The 23,960-nt window shown below is 46.6% G+C and overlaps 1 protein-coding gene across 13 annotated transcripts in view; it reads right to left on the reverse strand.

Annotated features, from left to right (window-relative positions):
* LOC123767335 (protein nervous wreck) overlaps nucleotides 1-23,960 on the reverse strand; it is a 103,076-nt gene that overhangs the window by 65,165 nt on the left and 13,951 nt on the right. For all 13 annotated transcript variants that reach the window (XM_069312962.1, XM_069312961.1, XM_069312972.1 and 10 more), the window contains exons 2-3: nucleotides 6,189-6,286; nucleotides 5,825-5,870 (exon numbers count right to left, since the gene is read on the reverse strand). In XM_069312962.1, the coding sequence (XP_069169063.1) occupies nucleotides 5,825-5,870; nucleotides 6,189-6,286 (144 nt within the window). The remainder of the gene's footprint in view (nucleotides 1-5,824; nucleotides 5,871-6,188; nucleotides 6,287-23,960) is intronic.

A 23,960-nucleotide genomic window follows, 5' to 3' on the forward strand; every position in this document is an offset into this window, starting at 1 on the left:
AAGCCACCTCCATCTACAATTTTAAGACCAGATACAACAAGGACTTTGAATGGCAAAATAAACATTGATAATAATCAAGTGTAAGACGCAAAAGGTGAGCCATACAGAGCTAGACTTCACTGCCCCAGAAGCACTGTTAGGTAGGCACAGTTAGACCAAACAGACGAGTTCATTAATTACCCAGATTAAGGGGATCATGATGATTGGTGTGGACAATGTGTGAAGCTTGCCCATAGTGAGGACGGCCAGTCTCGGTAATTGACCTGCTCTCTCTCTCTCTCTGTCTCTTTCTCTGTCTCTCTGTCTGTCTCTCTCTCTCTGTCTCTCTGTATCTCTCTCTCTCTCTCTCTCTCTCTCTCTCTCTCTCTCTCTCTCTCTCTCTCTCTCTCTCTCTCTCTCTCTCTCTCTCTCTCTCTCTCTCTCTCTCTCTCTCTAATTCTCTCTCTCTCTAATTCTCTCTCTCTCTAATTCTCTCTCTCTAATTCTCTCTCTCTCTCTAATTCTCTCTCTCTCTAATTCTCTCTCTCTAATTCTCTCTCTCTCTAATTCTCTCTCTCTCTCTCTCTCTCTCTCTCTCTCTCTCTCTCTCTCTCTCTCTCTCTCTCTCTCTCTCTCTCTCTCTCTCTCTCTCTCTCTCTCTCTCTCTCTCTCTCGATTGATCGAGCCTCCACCTCCCTCTTAAGCAGTTCGTACCTACTTGACGGTCCCTCTACTATTGGCCAATCATCACGAATTTTCCCTTTGAAGTAGCAGGTCAAACGCTAATTGCTTGGGACAAGTAGCCCGGGCTTGAGGCGCAGCTCTCTGCTCGAGTGGTGGTGGAGGCTGAGCAGCAGGAGTTGGAGGTGCAGGAGAACGAAGAGGAGGTGCAGGAGAGGGACGAAGAGGAGAAAGAATAAGAAGAAGGGGATACACCATTATTGACAAAGGAAAATATCCCAATATTGGTAATTCTTCAGTTATAAACAGTCTATTGTCAACTTGAGAATGGTCCAGGACGGACTGAAACGTCGTCGTCCCTTTCTAGTGTGTGGTCTGGTCAACGGACTATTGACTTCGTTGAACCCCCCCTTTCAAAGCCCTATACACGTCCCCATAGTCATGAGACCCCATAGAACACTGCTCAGCTGAGGTCAGACGCCAGACGGCCCTCTCCACCCCGCAAGGGCCACTCAAACTTTCTCCCGACAACTTGTATCAGCTCTGAAATTGTCTAAACTTGTGATACACAGACACGAGGAGGACGATGATAGTGTTTGGGGTGTGACACACTCACACCTCACACGTCTGAGAGGTGTGTGAGGTGTTGACATGTTGACAACCATTCACGGACCACCGTACACCTCTCTGATGAATAAAGCAACACTTCCCTGCCTGTGTATGAATGAAGAGTCAACCAACCTCTGATGAATGAAGTAACACTCCCCCCCCCCCCTGCGCAGTGTTCGTCTATCCCAAGACGAAGCAGAATTCGGATAATTATCCTTGCAAGGACGAGAAAATCCTGCGTGAGGTCGACATAATCCAGAAGGAAGGGAGGAGACTCCCGAGGGCTCATGGTTCCAAGTGGTCAGACAGGGAGGGACGAGGAAGCAAGGTAGGGGGAAAGGGAGGGAAGATTGGCAAAATTTTCAAAACCATTTTCCCCCCTATTGACCTTGAGATTCAGGACCCGATGCTGCCCCTTCCAAACCTCTTCCAGGAGTGGTTCTAAGTTGATCTGCACTTCCAGGAGTACATATAAGCTGATCTACACTTCCAGGAGTACATATAAGCTGATCTACACTTCCAGGAGTACATATAAGCATGTTCCAGTGGTGTTTCTGTCAGGTGTTCCAGTGGTGTTTCTGTTGGGTGTTCCAGTGGTGTTTCTGTCAGGTGTTCCAGCGGTGTTTCTGTCAGGTGTTCCAGCGGTGTTTCTGTCAGGTGTTCCAGCGGTGTTTCTGTCAGGTGTTCCAGCGGTGTTTCTGTTGGGCTGCAAACGCTTCTGGCAGAAAGCTCTTTACAAAATAATAAAATACTGATAATATACACTTTATGGCGTGTGCTTATCCACAACCGTCCGTTACTATACGGAAACAGAAGCACACCGCCATATTGCATCCCGCGTCTCTATTCTGATTGGCCCACAGTTGGGAGCTCCAGAGCGCTGAGTGGCCATTCTCTGGCAATTACATCACTCAAAGATGCAGTAATTGGCTCCGCAAAACGCAGCTGGCGAACCCAATTAGCCATCCGTCCGCCAATTACTGGTCTGAGCCAGCCTGTTGGGGGCCCACGGCGGCAGTGTCAATGCTCATTCAAACCAGATTCAATTGCTTGCTTGAGCAGGAGATGCCTGGAGGTTCTTGTCCATCTTTCAGTCTAACTGACAGACCATTCACCTGATAACACAGGTTGCTGACAAACCAGTTTACTTGACAATTTACCACACACACACACACACAGTGGTTGACAAATGGAATGCATTAGGAAGTGATGTGGTGGAGGCTGACTCCATACACAGTTTCAAGTGTAGATATGACAGAGCCCGATAGGCTCATGAATCTGTACACCTGTTGATTGACGGTTGAGAGGCGGGACCAAAGAGCCAGAGCTCAACCCCCGCAAACACAACTAGGTGAGTACAACTAGGTGAGTACACACACACACACACACACACACACACACACACACACACACACACACACACACACACACACACACACACACACACACACACACACACACACGCACACACATTTGCGTAATCCAAGTTTAAGGTCAAAGATCAAGTCTAAGGGGAAGAGTCACAGCTAAGTTTAAGATCAGAGGTCAAGGCTAAAGTTAGAAGTAGTCAGATGTCACTGTTTGGTGTCTGCGGCAGGTGTTGAGACCATGGGTCAGGTATGAGGTCAAGCCTCAGGTATGGAAACCAGGTGTGTAAGCCAGCTGTGTGTGTGTGTGTGGTTATGAGAGAAGGTCATTTGTCAAGGTCATATCGGGATGTTAGGAGTCCAGGTCACAGCTGTAGAGGTCAGGTACTTAGGCCAGGTGTTAAGGTCATAGTTATGTGGTTAACCACCACCACAACCACCACCACCACCACCACCACCACCACCACCACAACCACCACCACTACCACCACCACTACCACCACCACCACCACATAAAGCGACAGAGCAGCACCACGCGAGCCAACCTCACAAACCTTCACAATACCTTTATTACACATTTTTATTCTGAACATCTAAAATGACCTGACCAGCATCCCAGACGGAACATAACAACCCCGACCAGTAAAGATAACTTTATTCACAGCCTCTTTGTTATCTAAAAAAGCTAAAATATTGAAATATAAAACTACATTTCGTCCAATTCCGGGAAAATAATGGCGTATCCGAGGTCCTGACGGCCCAAGGACTCTCCCAAGAGTGAAGATGAGTTCCCAGACATTTTGAATAGCTTTTTCAGTGAGGAAAATGGTCTGTCCAAGAGGTAAGATGGGGTGGGAGGCGATTGGGGAGGGTGCAGGATTATGCAGAGGTAGGTCTTGAGGGGAGATTATAAGGGGGAAGGTGTGTAAGATCACAGCACGACTGCTACAAGACGCTGTCACGTTGGATCGAAAGCCATTCCGACACCACACAGCGGTTCACTATGGGATCAGTGCCTGACCTCCACTACACCAGAGATGAGGCTCTTCAGAGCGCATTAAGGATGCAATGTCACCGTCTCCTGTCTTGTCAGGCCTGTACGAAGCTGTCTCCTACACACACACACACACACACACACACACACACACACACACACACACACACACACACACACACACACACAGGAGTGGGTGATGGCTGGAAAGGCGGGATCTAAGAGTCAATGCTCGATCCTGCAAGCACAAATAGGTGAGTACACACACACACACACACACACACACACACACACACACACACACACACACACACACACACACACACACACACACGCACGCACGCACGTCAGTGCATGTCCAACTTGTATTACTTGGTTAATTAAGACATGGCGGCCCTCTGAGAAACGTGACCTCCTTCCTCATCTGATTGAAACTTTGACTATTCATTTCCCCCCGCCTTTCATACCTCTCATTATGGCTTTCACGTTGTGTCTCAGACGTCGATACTCTCTCCCACTTTCCCTGAGAAACATCCCATGTGCACTTGACTGTATGGGTGGTGTATGAGGACTTGTATGGGTGATGTATGAGGCAGTGTATGGGTGGTGTATGAGGACTTGTATGGGTGATGTCCCACATACCCACCCCCACACCCCCACATACCCCCCCCCCCACACAGGTGTTAATGACCGGCCCTGTTTGTCGCATGCTAATTAGCCAGACTGTTAATTATAATTGGCTGTGTTAACCGGTGGTGTAGATGGCCATCGTTAAAGGGGAACTGTTTAGTGAGTTTTCAGAAGCTAATTGTTGTTGTTCTTATTGTTTGTCTACGTGCGCGCACGCACACATACACATACACGCACGCACACATACACACATACACACACATACACACACACACACACACACACACACACACACACACACACACACACACACACACACACACACACACACGCACACAGTCTTGGGATCCAAGAGTCAATGCTCGATCCTGCAGACACAACTAGGTGAGTACACACACACACACACACACACACACACACACACACACACACACACACACACACACAGTGAATATTTCCCAAGTGCCATATTACAGTTTGCCTACTTACTCACCTAATTCTGTTTGCGGGGGTTGAGCTCTGGCTCTTTGGTCCCGCCTCTCAACTGTCAATCAACTGGTGTACAGATTCCTGAGCCTACTGGGCTCTTATCATATCTACATTTAAAACTGTGTATGTTTGTTTTAATGGTATGGTTCTCATTGTTTGGGTGGTATAGTTCAGGCCGAATAATTGGGCAGTACAGTTTCGTAATAGTTTTTGAGTGTTTAATGCGGTAATCATGTCTCCTCCGATTCCTGTCTTCCAGTGACGTGAGGCTTGATTCCTTTGGTCTATCCTCATAGCTCATACCTTTCATATCTGGGACTAGTCTGGTGGAATACCTCTGGAATTCCTCCAGCGTGTTTGACGAAACATGTATCCAAGAATGGGCTAGACGGTGCTTCCATGTCTGGTCGAACGGAGACACATATGTGTCTCTGTGTCCTCTGTGGTGTACGGTACACTTGTGTCAATATGAAGGCAGTTTTGAGAGACTGAAGACGAGAATAAGAACAGGGAGCGGTGTAAACACACACAGTCTCTGTGTTCTTTATCCAGGGTAAGGTAGTTTGGGGGATGATTTCCCCCGGGGGTGGGTGGCTTGTGTGCTGCTACACCCCCACACACACACTGTGGGACTCCCTCTACACCCCCACACACACTGTGGGACTCCCTCTACACCCCCACACACACACTGTGGGACTCCTTCTACACCCCCCACACACTGTGGGACACCCCTCCACACCCCCACACACACTGTGGGACACCCCTCCACACCCACAAACATACACTGCCCTCACCTTGTGGGAGTGTAGTGTTCATCTTATCTCAACCCTGGCTGTCACAGATCTCTCTCTCTCTCTCTCTCTCTTTCTCTCTCTCTCTCTCTCTCTCTCTCTCTCTCTCTCTCTCTCTCTCTCTCTCTCTCTCTCTCTCTCTCTCTCTCTCTATCTATCTATCTATCTATCTATCTCTTGTATTCACCGATGTATTCTTGCTGCAATTTGTCAAACTTTCTGAGTATGATGCATCATTTATCCCGACAGATAATTAGCACACAAGAGTCTTACAGCCCACTTACCTCTCCATAATTCTTCTCTATTGTCGACCTCTGTTTAGTGAAGTTTCTGGAAGCAAAACAAAAGTTTACATTAGCACAGCTGTATTAGAATGGATATTGCTACCATAATTGATGCTATCAACTCTCTCTCTCATCAACCACATATATGGAGCTGCTAGTTACTATCAAACTATGTTGATGTTATGTTAATGTTATGATTCAATATTATGATGAGTATGAGTGTAAGGGAGATGAGTATGAGTATCATAGAGTGTGTCATAGAGTATAAGGGTGTCACAGAATGTGAGTGTGTCATGAAGTATGAGGAGTCATACAGTATGAGGAGTCATACAGTATGAGGACAATAAGAGTGTCAGGAACTTACCTGATATCCTCCAAGAGTTCACACTCCTGCTGGTTCTTGGCCAGAAGCTTGGAGAGCTGTTCGCTGTGCAGGTTTTTACAAACTTTCAGGTAGTTCCCCTGAAAATAACAAAAGAAGTGTAAAACAGTACAAAAGTTGTAAAACAAATGTAAATAATGTTAAATAATAATTGACGGGGACAAGAAGCCTGATAGTTGACTCTAGGTCGGGGAGCTGGTCGGCCGAGCGGACAGCACGCTGGACTTGTGATCATGTGGTCCCGGGTTCGATCCCAGGCGCCGGCGAGAAACAATGGGCAGAGTTTCTTTCACCCAATGCCCCTGTTACCTAGCAGTGAAATAGGTACCTGGGTGTTAGTCAGCTGTCACGGGCTGCTTCCTTGGGGGGTGGAGGCCTGGTCGAGGACCTGGCCGCGGGGACACTAAAGCCCCGAAATCATCTCAAGATAACATCTCAAGATAGGTCAACTGCTGACCTCTAGGATGCAACCCACAACAGTTACTAACTCCCAGTTACCTATTTTACTGCTAGGTGAGCAGATTCATCAGGTGAATGGAAATAATGCCCAATCGTTTCTGTAGATCTCACAGAAATCGAACCAGGGTTCCCCGATTGTGAGTCGAGAATGAAGGAGCCTACTACATTACAATACATTTTTTAAAGTGTTTAATAAATACAAACTAAAGTGGAGAAGAAAGAAGCAAGATGTAGAGGTTTCGTCATTAAACACATAAGTACTTGATGACTCTTGGTTCCTTAAAATAAACCCAAAAGGACTTAACAAGTTCAAATATGTTTATTGAGACAAGAAAATACATCTCAAAGGGATAGAGTAGCCTAGGCTATGTCTACCCCATACTACCTATACATACGACCTAACTATCATCAGAGGAGTTATAAGCCCCCAAGAGGCAAAGGAATGTATTGTGACGGCTTATGACAAGTCCTGAAGTTGATGGGAACCGGAGATGAGGAGCTTAGCGCCGGAGGAAACGCAATTTTGATCCTTGAAAACAGTATTTAAATTCTTATCATCCGGAAGCCTGGTCCCAGGGGAGAGAGGGAGGGCAGGGATGAAAGGCTCGAGGGAGGGAGGGAGGCATGGATAGGAGGGAGGGAGGGATAGGAGGGAGGGAGGGATAGGAGGGAAGGAAGAACCGAGGGAGGGAAAGGGAGATGACATCAAGTCGATGATTTGCTGTGAGATCTTTCCCGCCAGGGGGAAATGACGTCAGAATGCGGATTGTTACAGCGGCGAACGACCGTTACACCAAGATTTAAAAACATTTAATCAGTTACATAAATTTAAAATTTTAAGTTACTAGACGATGGACAGCATTCAGAACCCTTAATAGTTACACAACCAAGGGGTAGACCGTGTATGGGGGGGGGGGGCTTGGCTAGGATTCATTAAGGATTTACACAACCACTGACGAAACCTGTACATCTTTGAATAATCACCTTCTCTTTCCCACTATCTCTTTGGGCCTCTCTCCCTCTCTTTCTTTCTCTCCCTCTCCCTCTCTTTCTTTCTCTCTCTCTCTCTCTCTCTCTCTCTCTCTCTCTCTCTCTCTCTCTCTCTCCCTCTCTCTCTCTCTCTCTCTGTTCCAGAGGACATTTGAATGCTTACCACACTTCCCTCCACCTCTGACATTCAAATGCACGGGACCAACGGTCAGTAATTGTCGTTATTGAAAGCCATCAAAACGCGTGATTACTCTCTGGGGTCTGACCTTTACAACAGTTTATAGCAAACATCTTTCGTATAAAGTTACTTTCATGCTTAGAAACTAGTTTCAAAGAAATTCTTAGAATTATCTTGGCTTAGTTAACCTTTAAATATAATTATCTTGGGCCGAATTATACATAAAATTTTAGGCTACAGTGCGAATTTTCTTTGAAGGCTTTCTCAAACTTTCATGTGTGTACTTTTATTTGTTTTTATTAACACATTTAGGCACATCTGCATTTGTGCAGCTGCCCTAGACTATATGAAGGGGAGTACAGTGTGTCAAAAAGCTAGCTACGTGATGCTAAAAAATCCCCATCACACAGGATGGTTAGTCATACAGAGGCATGTGATAAGTAGTCCGCGCTGGCAGACTCTGGGTGCATTATGAGGATATCATCATGAACACAAGAGTGAATAAGGTAGTTGTGATACTAAGAGTCCCCATCTCGTAAGATGGTTAGTCATACAGGGCCTTAAGTTTAGTAGCCTGCACTGGCAAATTTTGGGAGTGAATAACACGAAGCTTTCTCAGTCATATGCGCATCCTTTCCTTGTCATGTATGGAAATGTTTTCAAACCTTCATGTGTGCATGTGTACACATGGTCAACAGCTGGACAGGCACGGCCCTCTCCCCCCTGGCTTTCTAGTGTTGTGCTCCCATCAGCTGATCAAAGGTAAACAACCTTTGCTGGTATTTGAGTGGAAATGTCACGCCGGCCCAGTAAGGTAACCATTTCTAGCTCGCGAGGCTTGTTAGGGGTGGGCTCTGGCTGGTACCTGGAGTATACCTGCAGTGGGTTCTGCGGGTTCTTCTACCCCCCCCCCCACCAACCACTTTGACTGGACGGTAGAGCGACGGTCTCGCTTCATGCAGGTCGGCGTTCAATCCCCGACCGTCTAAGTGGTTGGGCACCATTCCTTTCCCCCGTCCCAAGTCCTTAATCCGTATCTTGACCCCTTCCCAGTACTATAAAGTCGTAATGGCTTGGCGCTTTCCTCTCTGATAATTAAATTAAAAATTCTACCTCCCCCCCTAAGGCCGGCCTGGGACCAGACTTGTTTTACTACTTGATCTAGAAGGCTGTTGCTTGAAGACTGCCCTCTTGAAGACTGGTTACTGGCCTCTCGAGAGACCAGTAACCGATAGATGCAACCACTAAATAGATCCAGTACCCGATAGACATAACCAGAATCGACCCAATAACCGATAGATATAGCTATAGTAATTGACTCAAGAAACGGTAGACGTAACCAGTAATCAACTCAATAGCCGGTTGTAATTGCTGTTTTAGGGTTGGCTTCTCCTGTAGGTTTTCATTCCGACTTGCCCAACTACACTGCCCTTGAGAAACAGGTTCGGTTAACGAAACACTTCGCTAACAAAATGCTGATGTTATTTATGTACAAAATAATACGATCGATGAAAGAAAATGTGGCTCGGGATTTGAAGGAAACAGTCTTCAGTTTGAAATTAATTTTGGCTCACATCTGAACAAAAATTTCACTCATATGAAAGAAAGCAGCAGGATGCTGCTGCTTCGGGAAACTTTCCTTATTAAGACTACTGAATAGCTCGATCAATAGAGCTTCGACCTCACACACATGGAATCCAGGGTTCGAGTCTCCGAATTTGAAAGAAAACGTCGCTTTGGCCTAATTGCAATTTCCTCTAGGAACAGGAAGCCGGTTAGGCTTATCGAGCCCCCCCCCCTCTAAGGCCTACTAACCCTGGATGCAACCCCACAACAGTTGACACACTCCAAGGTACCAATTTACTACTAGGTAAACAGATGCATCAGGTGAAATAAAACGTGCGCAAACGTCTCCTTCCTGCGCACGGAACTAGATCCGGTTCAGAACAGAATGATTCCGGATTCGAATCCTCTCCATGAAGCCACGGAGAGGATTCGAACCTGGAATAGCGCGCCGCTTAGTGGCTAATGTTCCCAGTCAAGAAGGTCATAGGTGAAGACATTCAAAAATATCTGCCCTTCATATATAAGCGTCTTATTAAGAACGCATGAAACAGACTACAACATCCGAGTCGGGTCAATACCTGAGTCGGGTCAATACCTGAGTCGGGTCAATACCTGAGTCGGGTCAATACCTGCGGCGGGTCAATACCTGGGGGTGGTAAAGTCTGGTTCAGGGAGGATCTTAAAAACCAAAGTTGTACGTTAAGTAAACTTTAAACTTAAATGTTTGATCGTAACTAGAGATCGCTGATGACTTGGGGGGGAGAGTTTCTCGGCGCTAAAAAAAATTAGTCTCTTAACTTTTCAGGCTGAAATATTTTCTCCCTATCAATGTATATTTTGAAGATGAAAATATAGGATGGGATGGGATATCCTAGGATAGGCTAGGGGTAGAATACTTTAAGTTAGGATAGGTTAGGTTAGACAAGACTAGGTTAGGTTAGGCTAGGCTAAGTTAAACTAGGTTAAGTTAGGTTAGGCTAGACTAAGTTAACTTAACCCTTGTGTTATACCCTCGTTAAAGTAGGTTAAGTTAGGTTAGACTAGGCTAAGTTAACTTAACCCTTGTGTTATACCCTCGTTAAAGTAGGTTAAGTTAGGTTAGACTAGGCTAAGTTAACTTAACCCTTGTGTTATACCCTCGTTAAAGTAGGTTAAGTTAGGTTAGACTAGGTTAGGTCAAGTTTAACTAGAATATATAAGATTTAGCATGACAATATTCAAGGCTGTAACTGATATAAAAAAGTTTAAACTGTAACTATTTCGCGAAATATCATTAAATTAATCTATATTACATGTATATTAACCCGGAATGCATATAATTGGAACATGACATCATATTTTCCCTGAAGGTCCAATCATACCTTTCAATTCGACCCGGGAGATCCAATCATTCTTTTCGTTTACCCGTGAAATTCCAATCACCAATTTCGTGACTTCCTGAAGCTTCAATCACTGCTTTCATCCCTCTCTGAAGTTCCAGACATCGCCGGGTCACTCTGTTCTCTCTATCACCCCCTCTCTATTCTTCCAATCATGTTCTTATTGTCAGCCCTCTCTGTTTCAAATTCAAATTTTTATTCAGGTAAAAGTACATAGAGAGATGATGATTTACAAACATAATGTTGGATTCATAGATAGAGCTAGTACATACAATAGCTAAAACCGCTAATACGCACAGCGTTTCGGATTTCTATCCTGTGAATAGTCTGGATTTTCCCGCCTCCCCAACCTTCAATAGTCGAGACTATCCCCCCCTTCTTCGCCCTGACAAGTCGAGACTATTCCCCCCCTTCCCGGGCTAGTGGGGTACTACCCCCTTCACCACTGGCCGTCCGCAGACCAAAAAATCCACATGCTGGTCCTGTGTGTGTGTGGCCGCTGTGTGATCAATAGCGTTGGCTGGTGGGAGATGTAGCCTGGCGCGGGGAGCGCGCCTCTGAGGGTAAACCTTCTCTATGTGCTCATAGCCTCGTGCTCTAGCTCCTGAATCCCGCCTTACCAGATGTCTTTGGTCCGCTCTATGGGTCGGGGAGCCACTATGGTTCCTGTGATCATCCTGGTTTCTTGCAACTTTTTCATTTGTTCACTGTTGCATTAACCTAGTTGTGCTTGCAGGGTCGAGTATCTGTTGTTGAGCCCCGCCTTTCGATCATCATTAGTTAAATGCAGTGATTCATTGCCTTTGTTTTTCTTATTTTATTTACAGGTAAAACTTTGTGTCGGATTGGCTTCAACAATTTCCTCATCTAGTTTTTTTAGTTTTTTTGACCCATCTGTATTTTCCAGTTTCCAATATACCCTTGTTATTCTGCTGGTGTGTGTGTGTGTGTGTGTGTGTGTGTGTGTGTGTGTGTGTGTGTGTGTGTGTGTGTGTGTGTGTGTGTGTGTGTGTGTGTGTTATACCCTTGTTATTCTGCTGGTGTGTGTGTGTGTGTGTGTTATACCCTTGTGATTCTGCTGGTGTGTGTGTGTGTGTGTGTGTGTGTGTGTGTGTGTGTGTGTGTGTGTGTGTGTGTGTGTGTGTGTGTGTGTGTGTGTGTTATACCCTTGTTATTCTGCTAGTGTGTGCCTCTGGTGCCAGGTCTCGTGTTATGTCCACTTCTAAGTCTCTCTCTCTTTTTCAGTAGTTGAAAGGTGCTTTGCCTTCATACTGCACTGTATTTGAGGTCTTCTTGCTCCAACTCCTGCCCACGTAACCTTTCATTTGTCAGGATTAAAGTCTAGTAGCCATTTCTCAGACCATATCTGCGAGATTATCTAGGTCATCCACTGGGCTCGAACACTCGGGAGCACATCTCACAACTCAGGACTTCATACAACTCTTTAAAAAGTTTGTGAAAAGATAACATTATTCAAACACCAGAGTATAGGACTTGTCCCAGAACAAAATTAGCGTTGAACTAGCAGAAGTATACAGTTTAACATGTGACTGAAATACTTCACACAGTGTCCTGATCTTTCCAATGTGGCATCAACACACTTTCAGAAGAGACAAGCTGGTGTCGTAAACTTATTTCTAATGCAATTCCTCGAAGCGTTGCTATTTTTCCTGAGTGCTTCGGGGCTGGTCTGCTGGACTCACCAGAATGGGTAGAAGAATCTCTCTCTCTCTCTTTCTCTCTCTCTCTCTCTCTCTCTCTCTCTCTCTCTCTCTCTCTCTCTCTCTCTCTCTCTCTCTCTCTCTCTCTCTCTCTCTCTCTCTCTCTCTCTCTCTCTCTCTCTCTTTCTCTCTATTTCTCTTTCTCTCTCTCTTTCTCTTTCTTTCAATGTCTCTCTGTCTCTGCCCCTCTCTCTCTCTCTCTCTCTCTCCCTCTCTCTCTCTCTCTCTCTCTGCCTCTCTCTCTCTCTCTCTCTCTCTCTCTCTCTCTCTCTCTCTCTCTCTCTCTCTCTCTCTCTCTCTCTCTCTCTCTCTCTCTCTCTCTCTCTCTCTCTCATCACATCCCCACACTTTTGATATCTCTCTTGCCGCCAGAATCATCAAAAGAGCTGACACTTCTGCGATATTTTCTTTGCATCTTCAATGTGATATATTTTTAGTTGAGTGGCTGAATGAGGCGTCAGTGTCAAAGCTTCTCTGACAGCCTCATCTGTCCTTTGGCAAATGGTATATATATATATATATATATATATATATATATAAAATAGGGAAGGGAGTACCACCTCTGGCTGGAAGAAGGGGGACCCATAGCCTCGGAGGAAACCACACATAACGCATTGGAGGGAATGTAGGTCCCCTCCAATACAGTTTCTGTGTGCTTTTCTCCTACCACCCCCTTCCCTTTTTTTTTTTTTTTTTTGCTTTATTGTGTATTTAAAGGTTACAAAAAATACAAGACAAATGCCTAAAGGTTATGGATCTCTTGAAGCTCCTCCGCTTCCGGACAGGAACCGAGGACGCAGCAAGCATTTCCCCTCTGGATCGCCACACTGAGACGCTGAAACAAAAAACTGGAAGCCCTTGGGTCTCTGGTGACGTCAATGAGCTTGGAACCCAATTCCTTGAGAAATCCCAAGGCACTCTTGCCCCAGGGGCCATGCGTCTCAGACGCTATGGGAACAAAGAGGTATTGACCTTCCAGTCGCCTGTACTTGAGTGATTTTGCTGTTTCCCTGTGGTTGGCCGCCCCACCTGCTTGATCAGCTCCGAAGTGTACATAGGTGTCAGCCAGAGTGGATACACATGTGTAGTCCCACACCAACTGTCTACCCTCCTTCCAGGAGTATATGGTGATGCCATCAGGGCGAAGTTCAGGGAAATCCGGGTTTTGGACCCCTAGGATGCGAGGTTCTCTCTCCGCTGGGCACCTAGCTAAGACGAGACTTCTCTTGATGATGTCATTGACCTCGTTGTGTCTTGCATGCCTGCCCTTTGTGCTTCCGCAATGCAACCCATGCAGTCCGTATTGGTCTGCTTCCACCCTGTTGCAAATACACTTGTATTCAGTGTGAATTGGGGCACCAAGGCGGAGGGCCACTGCTACACGAAGGGATTCTGGATCTAGGCGCGTGCCCATTGCTGACATGGGTACTGCCAGAAGTATATATATATATATATATATATATATATATATATATATATATATATATATATATATATATATGTGTGTGTGTGTGTGTGTGTGTGTGTGTGTGTGTGTGTGTGTGTGTGTGTGTGTGTGTGTGTGTGTGTGTGTGTGTGTGTGTGCTTAGGAGTATATAGTGTGCAGGTTCCAGTCCTCTTTACGGCTCCTACTGATTTTCTCATTATTATTATCATCCTTATCCTACCAAACTAAACCTAACCTATCGACTATGGTTATGTTGGATACAGCCCCATGAGACGCGGCGATACATGGATACAGGATACGTTAGTCCCATATAACCATCCTCGTGCGAGCCAGACTTAATTGGAAAAAATAAATCCTCAGAGGGGGCAACGGCTGGTAGAATGGCAGTCTTTTGACAAGCCGCCGGCTTCCTGTACCCGTCGAGGCCACTAGAGTAGCCTACTACCACGTAATAACCATAGGCAATGGCCTGGCCATGAACTATATAGCCTCATCTGGACTCAGAATCATTGTTTACATGTGAGCCCCCAGCTGGCGCCATGAGGATCAGCTGTTTATCAACCGGTCTTAAGTCAATTATAACGTCGCATTTTGTTACGGAATCGACCAGTCCGTTAAATTCTCGAGGTATTAGTAATAATAAGTAATATTGACGCTTTCTATTTCTTTCTATCTTTCTTGTCTGGTAAGTTTCTGGATAGGCAAAACTTGCATTTTTTTTACGGAGTGAAAAATGTAATTCTATCAAGTTTATCTATCGAAGGCGTTCAAGGGATATGTATTAAGATGCCAATGTCGTCGCGGCTGATGGTTCTAGATATATAATATTGCAACGGGAGCTATGCCAATAAGATGCAGCAATTTCTATGAATATCAAATTAGCTTTGAGAGGATTTGTTGAGATTTGGATGAAATTGAATTTACATGACGTATATGTTTTTATAAAGTGAAAAGGGTTGAGAGAGAGAGAGAGAGAGAGAGAGAGAGAGAGAGAGAGAGAGAGAGAGAGAGAGAGAGAGAGAGAGAGAGAGAGAGAGAGAGAGAGATGGACATGGAGCTGGGATACGAAGGACAAGAGGAAAGATATGATAACAGGAGCTGGGATATGAGGACAATGATTTGGGACAGTATGGAAGAAAGAAATAGTGCCCAACCACTTGGATCATCGGGGAATCGAACGCCGACCTACAAGAAACTAGATCTTCTGTACCGACAATACGGAACGTCAAAAGTTGTTCGTTCGGCATTTTACTACAGGTCAGTAGCCTCGTTAACCAGAATTCCACCCAAACAGAAGGCCTGGTTAGAGACCGGGCCGGGCAAGACATTAAACCTTGGAACCAACGAAATGTAACCGAAAAGTAAAGATATGTGCTTACATTTGAAGTAATGTTTGTCAGTTTTCAATAGGTTTTAATCTTTACTAAGTACCGAATTACCATACAGTCAGTGCGTCATTCTACAAGGGTGCTGATTCAGTCGAATTTATCCTTTATATTGCGTCACAGTAGTTCTTGCGTCCTAACGCCTCTTGCGTCCTTCTAACGCCTCTGCGTCGTTCATATAGCGTCAAAGGCAAGCAATATTTGCGTCATTCTAACGCCTCTGCGTCGTTCATATAGCGCCAAAGATAAGCAATATTTGCGTCCTTCTTACACATTTGCGTCTTTAATTGAGTATTGATTTCCCATTACCTTTTATTCCTCGCCTTGTGCGTTCCTCCTTGTTCGAACTTTCTTTTTTTCGTGATTTGTTTCTTGTTGCTGTTCTAATTATAGGTTCTAAATATGTTGCTCTTGTTTGCCAAAAGGCTTCGGGCCTTTCCATTCGTCATTTAAAGCCTGTTCCGAGCTCCTGTACCACGATAACTCTTGAGACAAGTGAAGAATGTGTTTTAATCATAAACAAGAATCATTTAAGTCTATGTTTTGAGGATGGGATCCCTTGTAGCCTAATTTAGGGAGCGTTTATCTTATGTTTTGAGGATGGGATCCCTTGTAGCCTAATTTAGGGAGCGTTTAGCCTATGTTTTGAGGATGGGATCCCTTGTGGCCTAATTTAGGGAGCGTTTAGCCTATGTTTTAAGGGTGGGATCCCATGTAGCCTAATTTAGGGGGCGTTTAGCCTATGTTTTTGAGGATGGGATCCCTTGTAGCCTAATTTAGGGGGCGTTTAGCCTATTATCAGAGAGAGAGAGAGAGAGAGAGAGAGAGAGAGAGAGAGAGAGAGAGAGAGAGAGAGAGAGAGAGAGAGAGAGAGAGAGAGAGAGAGAGAGAGAGAGAGGAAAGAAACCTTACACAAGATGGGGTGAAGATGACTCAGAGTCCATCATAAACCCGGTAATGTTATTGATGGGTATTCTTACCTAATCTTGCGTCATTCACCTGGGTTCTAGCAGACTCGAACCGCTGACCCCGGGCGTGAAGCTCTATTGACAGAGCTTTTGAGTTCGAGCTCACACTCATATTGGTTCAGGGTTCGATTCTCCCAGGTGAATGGAATGTTTATTTCCATGGGAGTGTGTGGAGGGGAATTTATTGTGTGTCTGCTGCCTCTCCGCCTCTGATGATGCCAAGTTTGACATAGGGAAACGCTTCAGGTCTAGTGTGGTAAGTATTTGGGCAGTAACACTAATGCTTCCGAAATGGAACAATGGGTTTAGACTTTCATCTTTAATTTAAAACTCTCCTGACTGTCAATCAATTGGGCACCACACACACACACACACACACACACACACACACACACACACACACACACACACACACACACACACACACACACACACACACACTTGACAGTTGAGAGGTGGGACCAAAGAGCCAAAGCTCAACCCCCGCAAGTGCAAATAGGTGAGTACACACACGCACACACACACACACACACACACACACACACACACACACACACACACACACACACACACACACACACACACACACATTATATCTGCACATCCATTGTTTGTGGATTCATCCATCACTCATGCTTGTCAGTCATCTTAATGTTGGAAAAACCAATCTTACCCCCTCCTCCGCCTCCCCCCCCCCACCCACCACAATCTACCCCCTCCACACCTAAAACTCCTCTCTCCTCCCCGCCCTCCTACCCCCATCCCACGCCCATCCCCCCCCCCCCTCCACCCTCACCATCCCCCCCCCCCTTCCCCAGCTTCCAACCATCGGCCTTCGATTCCCTGCTTAGATAGGATTTGGGGCGCTGCAACCCACTTAATGAGACTGTATAAGCAGCCGGATGGGGGATTGGTGCGCGGTCCGAATAGGTGGTCATGGACCGGATAAACGAACGGAGCCGGATAACCTTTTAATGTTGACCAGACCACACACACTAGAAGGTGAAGGGACGACGACGTTTCGGTCCGTCCTGGACCATTCTCCTTTTTCTCTGAATGATTTGCAGTTATTTTCACCGACGGTTTGGACAGCTCGTGTGAGATATTATGGTAGACGGACAGATAGACAGAGATTGACAGATAGACAGACAGACACGTGTGTGACATATCACTATCGTCTTCAACTACCTCAATAAAACATTCGGAACACCTTCTTGAGGTTATCTTGAGAGGATTTCGGGGCTTACCACCGGTAAGCAGTGGTAGGGAAAGAGGCCTGGTCGGCGACCGGGCCGCGGGGACGCTAAGCCCCGGAATCACCTCAAGGTAGGGAAGCAGTGATAGGTAAACACACACCCACATACAGCTTTCTCATCGAGGTTATAGTGACTACAATTATATGCAAATTACATGCTAATTTCGGTCGTATTCCCAAGCGCAAATCGAGTCCCGTCCCCGCCTTGGCCGGCGAGATATAATGCTGGATGCTGTGTTGAAAGATGAGCTTAGAAACACAAAAGGACGAAACCTGTACATCTTCCTTTGACTATAGTGTCATTGTTTCCACTTAAATGAAACAGCTTACGAGTTTCGAAACTTCACAACCCAATGTTGTTATTGTTGTAAATTACAACCTCGTAGTGCTTCTGAGCTCATGAAGTATTTAATGCAAACAACGCCCCCTCCCCCCCCCCCCACACCCCATGATTGACGGAGAAAACTAACTACAAACAAAATGCAAACGAGGAGTCACAATAACGGGGCTGAAGTATGTTGACCAGACCACACACTAGAAGGTGAAGGGACGACGACGACGTTTCGGTCCGTCCTGGACCATTCTCAAGTCGATTGTGGTGGACCATTCCCATTCTCACCCTCGACATGAGAATGGTCCAGGACGGACCGAAACGTCGTCGTCCCTTCACTTTCTAGTGTGTGGTCTGGTCTACAAATAAAAAATCACTAAATAATTAAAGGTATTTAAGGCCAGATACAAAACACCAACCCTCTATAGCGCGCCTATACTCTATATGCTCTATAATGGATCACTCTAAGGGTAGACATCAGTACCATTGACTGATGACTGTTGTTGACCAGACCACACACTAGAAATTGAAGGGACGACGACGTTTCGGTCCGTCCTGGACCATTCTCAAGTCGATTGTGAGAATGGGACAGCGGTTCTCCTGGTTCATGGCCCAGTTTGCGGTTCTGTGGTTCCAGCGAGAGCTTCCTTACGTTGTCCGGGGGTATTAAACCAGAGTTTACTTTACGAAAGGTGAACATTATAGGTCACTACAACAGGATGACACTGTACATTCTTCACTAAGAATATATATAAAACTACAGAAGGGTATATTGACCCATGCGAGGCAGTACCTGATGCTTCTGTTCACCCAGCAGGCAAATAGGTACACTAGGAAGTGAGGTTACATCCTGGGGGAGGGTTGTATAGACGGGTTAGGCGATATGACCACGTGCAGGCTTCCTGCCCCCGGCAACGTTAATTAAATCCTACTAAACTTATGAGATATGCAAACTCATTATATGTATCTAAACTACGCTTTAAACAGCTCGGTTTATATGTGTGTGGGAGAGAGAGAGAGAGAGAGAGAGAGAGAGAGAGAGAGAGAGAGAGAGAGAGAGAGAGAGAGAGAGAGAGAGAGAGAGAGAGAGAGACAGAGACAGAGACAGAGAGACAGAGACAGAGACAGAGACAGAGACAGAGACAGAGACAGAGAGAGAGAGAGAGAGAGAGAGAGAGAGAGAGAGAGACAGACAGAGAGAGAGAAGAGCTACCCGGGCCACACAGAGAGATATAGAGAACTTGTCCTCAGTACCCAGAACCTTCATGTCAGCTACTTCTGGTACTGCTATGTTGCGTCCCCTTTAAGCGCGCCCCACTCTACTGCTGCACCCGCCACACATGTGGTCACTCTTGTGTGGTCCCCCACACTTCTCTCACTCTTGTGTGGTCCCCCACACTTCTCTCACTCTTGTGTGGTCCCCCACACTTCTCTCACTCTTGTGTGGTCCCCCCACACTTCTCTCACTCTTGTGTGGTCCCCCACACTTCTCTCACTCTTGTGTGGTCCCCCACACTTCTCTCACTCTTGTGTGGTCCCCCACACTTCTCTCACTCTTGTGTGGTCCCCCACACTTGCTTGTGATCCTTGGGACTCCCACTTTCAAAGAACACAATAAAGTAGCCGTCACAACTGCAAGAAAAATGACAGGTTGGATAACAAGAACTTTTCACACTAGAGATGCTATACCGATGATGATACTCTTCAAGACGCTAGTGTCTCTAGAGTGGAGTACTGCTGCACAATGACAGCCCCTTTCAAAGCTGGAGAAATTGCTGACCTGGAGAGCGTGCAGAGATCCTTTACTGCTAGAATCCACTCAGTAAAACATCTAAACTATTGGGACCGACTAAAGAGCCTAAATCTGTATTCTCTTGAGCGCAGGCGGGAGAGATACATAATAATATACACGTGGAAAATATTAGAGGGGCTGGTCCCAAACCTGCACACAGAAATAACATCATATAAGACCAGAAGGCATGGCAGGATGTGCAGAATACCCGCGTTGAAAAGCAGAGGTGCAACAGGTACTCTGAGAGAGAACTCTATCAACATCAGAGGCCCGAGACTGTTCAACACGCTTCCACTACACATAAGGGGCATAACTGGCCGACCCGTCACAGTGTTCAAGAGAGAACTGGATAAACACCTCCAAATGATACCTGATCAACCAGGCTGTGACTCATACGTCAGGCTGTGAGCAGCCGCGTCCAACAGCCTGGTTGACCACTCCAACAACCAGGAGACCTGGTCGACGACCGGGCCGCGGAGACGTTGAGCCCCGAAATCATCGTAAGGTAACCCCGCAACCACGAACCGTCAATTTCTCCTTCGAAGCCGTTGGCTTGACACCCAAGTCTACCTTCGTCCTTGACGGCCGCTTGTATTGCCTCTTGACAGAGTAATTACCGTCTTCAGTACTGTCTTACCACATTCATCTCTCTCTCTCTAGGTTACCCTGAGGTAGTTCCGAGGATTAATGCCCCTCACGGCCCGGTCTCTGACCCCTATGCCTCTTGCTGAGTACAAAACCACGCAGGCAACTTGTAACTAAGTCTCTTAGAGAGAGAGAGAGAGAGAGAGAGAGAGAGAGAGAGAGAGAGAGAGAGAGAGAGAGAGAGAGAGAGAGAGAGAGAGAGAGAGAGAGAGAGAGAGAGAGAAAGAAAGAGAGAGAGAGAGAGAGAGAGAGAGAGAGAGAGAGAGAGAGAGAGAGAGAGAGAGAGAGAGAGAGAGAGAGAGAGAGAGAGAGAGAGAAAGAAAGAGAGAGAGAGAGAGAGAGAGAGAGAGAGAGAGAGAGAGAGAGAGAGAGAGAGAGAGAGAGAGAGAGAGAGAGAGAGAGAGAGAGAGACAGACAGACAGAGTCTCTCTCAGCATCTCTCAAACTGTTGAGAAAATGGAGAGCAATAAAGAGGGGCCGAACAATTCCATTTCCCATCTCAAGCCTCATCACCACTATAAGCCTCCCACACACCCACACCCCGCCCACACCCACACCCCGCCCACACCCACACCCCCACACCCCGGCCTAGAATAGGGGGGTCCAGGACTCCTAGACCCTCCAATTCCACGGTACTGCTTGATCTTCATAAATTCAGACCAAGCCGCCATGATTAAGGAAAGATGTACGGGTTTCGTATGAGGTCATGTAGTGGGAGGGGGGGGGGGCAGCAAATGTGGGGCAGACATCATTTAAACTCCAGAGCCAGCGGTGAATCCCCCGAACTGAAAGCCTTCGTTCGTGTGATAAAGAAACCTTTGTCTGATACATTGATTTTTGATGCAAATTTGTTTTGTGTTAGTTTCTCCCTATGTTGCTCCTCCCTTCCTTCCCCTTACCCTCCTGCTCCCTTCCCCTTACCCTCCTGATCCCTTCCCCTTACCCTCCTGATCCCTTTCCCTTACCCTCCTGATCCCTTTCCCCTACCCTCCTCCTCCCTTCCTCCTTCCCTACTCCTCCCTTCCTCCTACCCCCCTCCTCATCCTTACCCCTTACCCACCTCCTTCCTTCCTCAGTCTTTTCCTCCTTATCCTCCCTCCCACTTTCCTATCCCCTTCCCTTCAAGATCTCCTTCCCACCCCTCCCCTAACCCCGTTCCTGACGTCACTCACTTCCCCCTTCCATCACCAGCTCTGACGCCATGCCAACGCCCCTGTCATATGACATCACCACCCCCCCCCCCATGATGTCCTTACTCTACCCCCCCCCTCCCCCCTCTTCATTCATGACATCACCTACCCCCCCCCCCCCCACACCACCACCACAACCCCCTTGCTCAAGTCATGACAAACACTTCAGATATGACGTTCCTCGCCTCAAAGAACATGACAATGGTCACTCACTACATAAAGAACATGACAGGGTCACTTTCCCCTACATATAATCATCTATCTGCAAATCCTCATTGGCAAACTCATTATAACTCTATTGGTAATCAGAATTGTCTTTGAAACAACCACAATTGTCAGTGGTTACTCTAAGATGATCAGAGTCTCAGAAGTCATTAATGTTCCTTAAATACCAGGAGTAATGAGTGCTCTCAGGACGTGTATCATACAGGTCGCCAGTAATGGTTGCCAATAGGATCGTCTGTGTTTGGGAGCAAAAGGGTGCCTTGGGAGCCATTACTGTCGAGGGAATAATGGTTGGAATGGGAGCAGTAACTGTGTGCTGTGTGTGTGTGTGTGCTGTGTATGTGTGTGTGCTGTGTGTGTGTGTGTGTGTGTGTGTGTGTGTGTGTGTGTGTGTGTGTGTGTGTGTGTGTGTGTGTGTGTGTGTGTTGTGTGTGCTGTGTGTGTGTGCTGTGTGTGCTGTGTGTGCTGTGTGTGTGTGCTGTGTGTGCTGTGTGTGTGTGTGTGCTGTGTGTGTGTGTGTGTGTGTGCTGTGTGTGTGTGTGTGTGTGTGTGTGTGTGTGTGTGTGTGTGTGTGTGTGTGTGTGTGTGTGTGTGTGTGTGTGTGTGTGTGTGTGTGTGTGTGTGTGTGTGTGTGTGTGTGTGTGTGTGTGTGTGTGTGTGCGTGCGTGCGTGTATACTCACCTAGTTGTGTTTGCGGGGGTTGAGCTCTGGCTCTTTGGTCCCGCCTCTCAACTGTCAATCAACTGGTGTACAGATTCCTGAGCCTACTGGGCTCTATCATATCTATATTTGAAACTGTGTATGGAGTCAGCCTCCACCACAATACTACTTAATGCATTCCATTTGTTAACTACTCTGACACTGAAAAAATTCTTTCTAACGTCTCTGTGGCTCATCTGGGTACTAAGTTTCCACCTGTGTCCCCTTGTTCGTGTTCCACCCGTGGTAAAGAGTTTGTCTATGTCCACCCTGTCAATTCCCCTGAGAATTTTGTAGGTGGTTATCATGTCTCCCTTTTAGTCTGTTCTCCAGGGTAGTGAGGTTCAGCTCCCTTAGCCTTTCCTCCTAGCTCATTCCTCTCAGTTCCGGGACCTTACTCGTGGATATTCTGCCCACTGGGATTTGCCACACCCCCGCTCCTGTGCCAGGTAAGTCCACAACGGGCTCACCATAGTCCGTGCTACTTGGAACTGTTTGTTCCCAGTAGCTGAATCTAAAACAACGCCAACAGGTACCTTCTCATAACTCACAGGAGGTGTGGTTGCTCGGTATCAATTGTCGCGTAGTCCACAGCAAAATCCATATACCCTGGCTCCCTGTCCCCCCATCCCTCGTAACTTCTCTACAGCGCCCTCGCTCACTCACGAGAGTAACGCGCCCGGCAAGAGGTGCGATGTGTGGCTACTGTATAGATGTTCCCTTTACACGAACACGGGGCTCACCATAGCCCGTGCTACATGGACACTTCGTTCTGAGTAGCTAAATCTGAAACAACATGAACATTTGGCACGAAATCCAGCGTTTAATTAACGTCATTCAACGTCGAACCGGCGTCGCTCTCTGGGAGTGTGCCCATTGAAACGGAACAACTTGGACGCTCACACCATACAAAATGCTCCAAAATTAAGGACCCTTTCTTGAGGTTATCTTGAGATTTCGGGGCTTTAGTGTTCCCGCGGCCCGGTCCTCGACCAGGCCACCACCCCCAGGAAGCAGCCCGTGACAGCTGACTAACACCCAGGTACCTATTTTACTTCTAGGTAACAGGGGCATAGGGTGAAGGAAACTCTGCCCATTGTTTCTCGCCGGCGCCTGGGATCGAACCCAGGACCACAGAATCACAAGTCCAGCGTGCTGTCCGGTCGGCCGACCGGCTCCCCGAAACAATAGGTATAAGTTAGATAAATCGATTTAGGAAAGACTTGGGTAAATACTGGTTCGGTAACAGGGTTGTTGATTTGTGGAACCAATTACCGCGTAACGTGGTGGAGGTGGGGTCCCTCGATTGTTTCAAGCGCGGGTTGGACATGTATATGAGTGGGATTGGGTGGTTATAGATAGGAGCTGCCTCGTATGGGTCAATAGGCCTTCTGCAGTTACCTTTGTTCTTATGTTCACCAATTCATACATTTTTACAAACATTAACAAACAACACGCAATATGGTACACAACATTAACAAACAACACGCAATATGGTACACAACATTAACAAACAACACACAA

Source organism: Procambarus clarkii, chromosome 74 (assembly GCF_040958095.1).
Source record: "Procambarus clarkii isolate CNS0578487 chromosome 74, FALCON_Pclarkii_2.0, whole genome shotgun sequence".
NCBI lineage: Eukaryota > Metazoa > Arthropoda > Malacostraca > Decapoda > Cambaridae > Procambarus > Procambarus clarkii.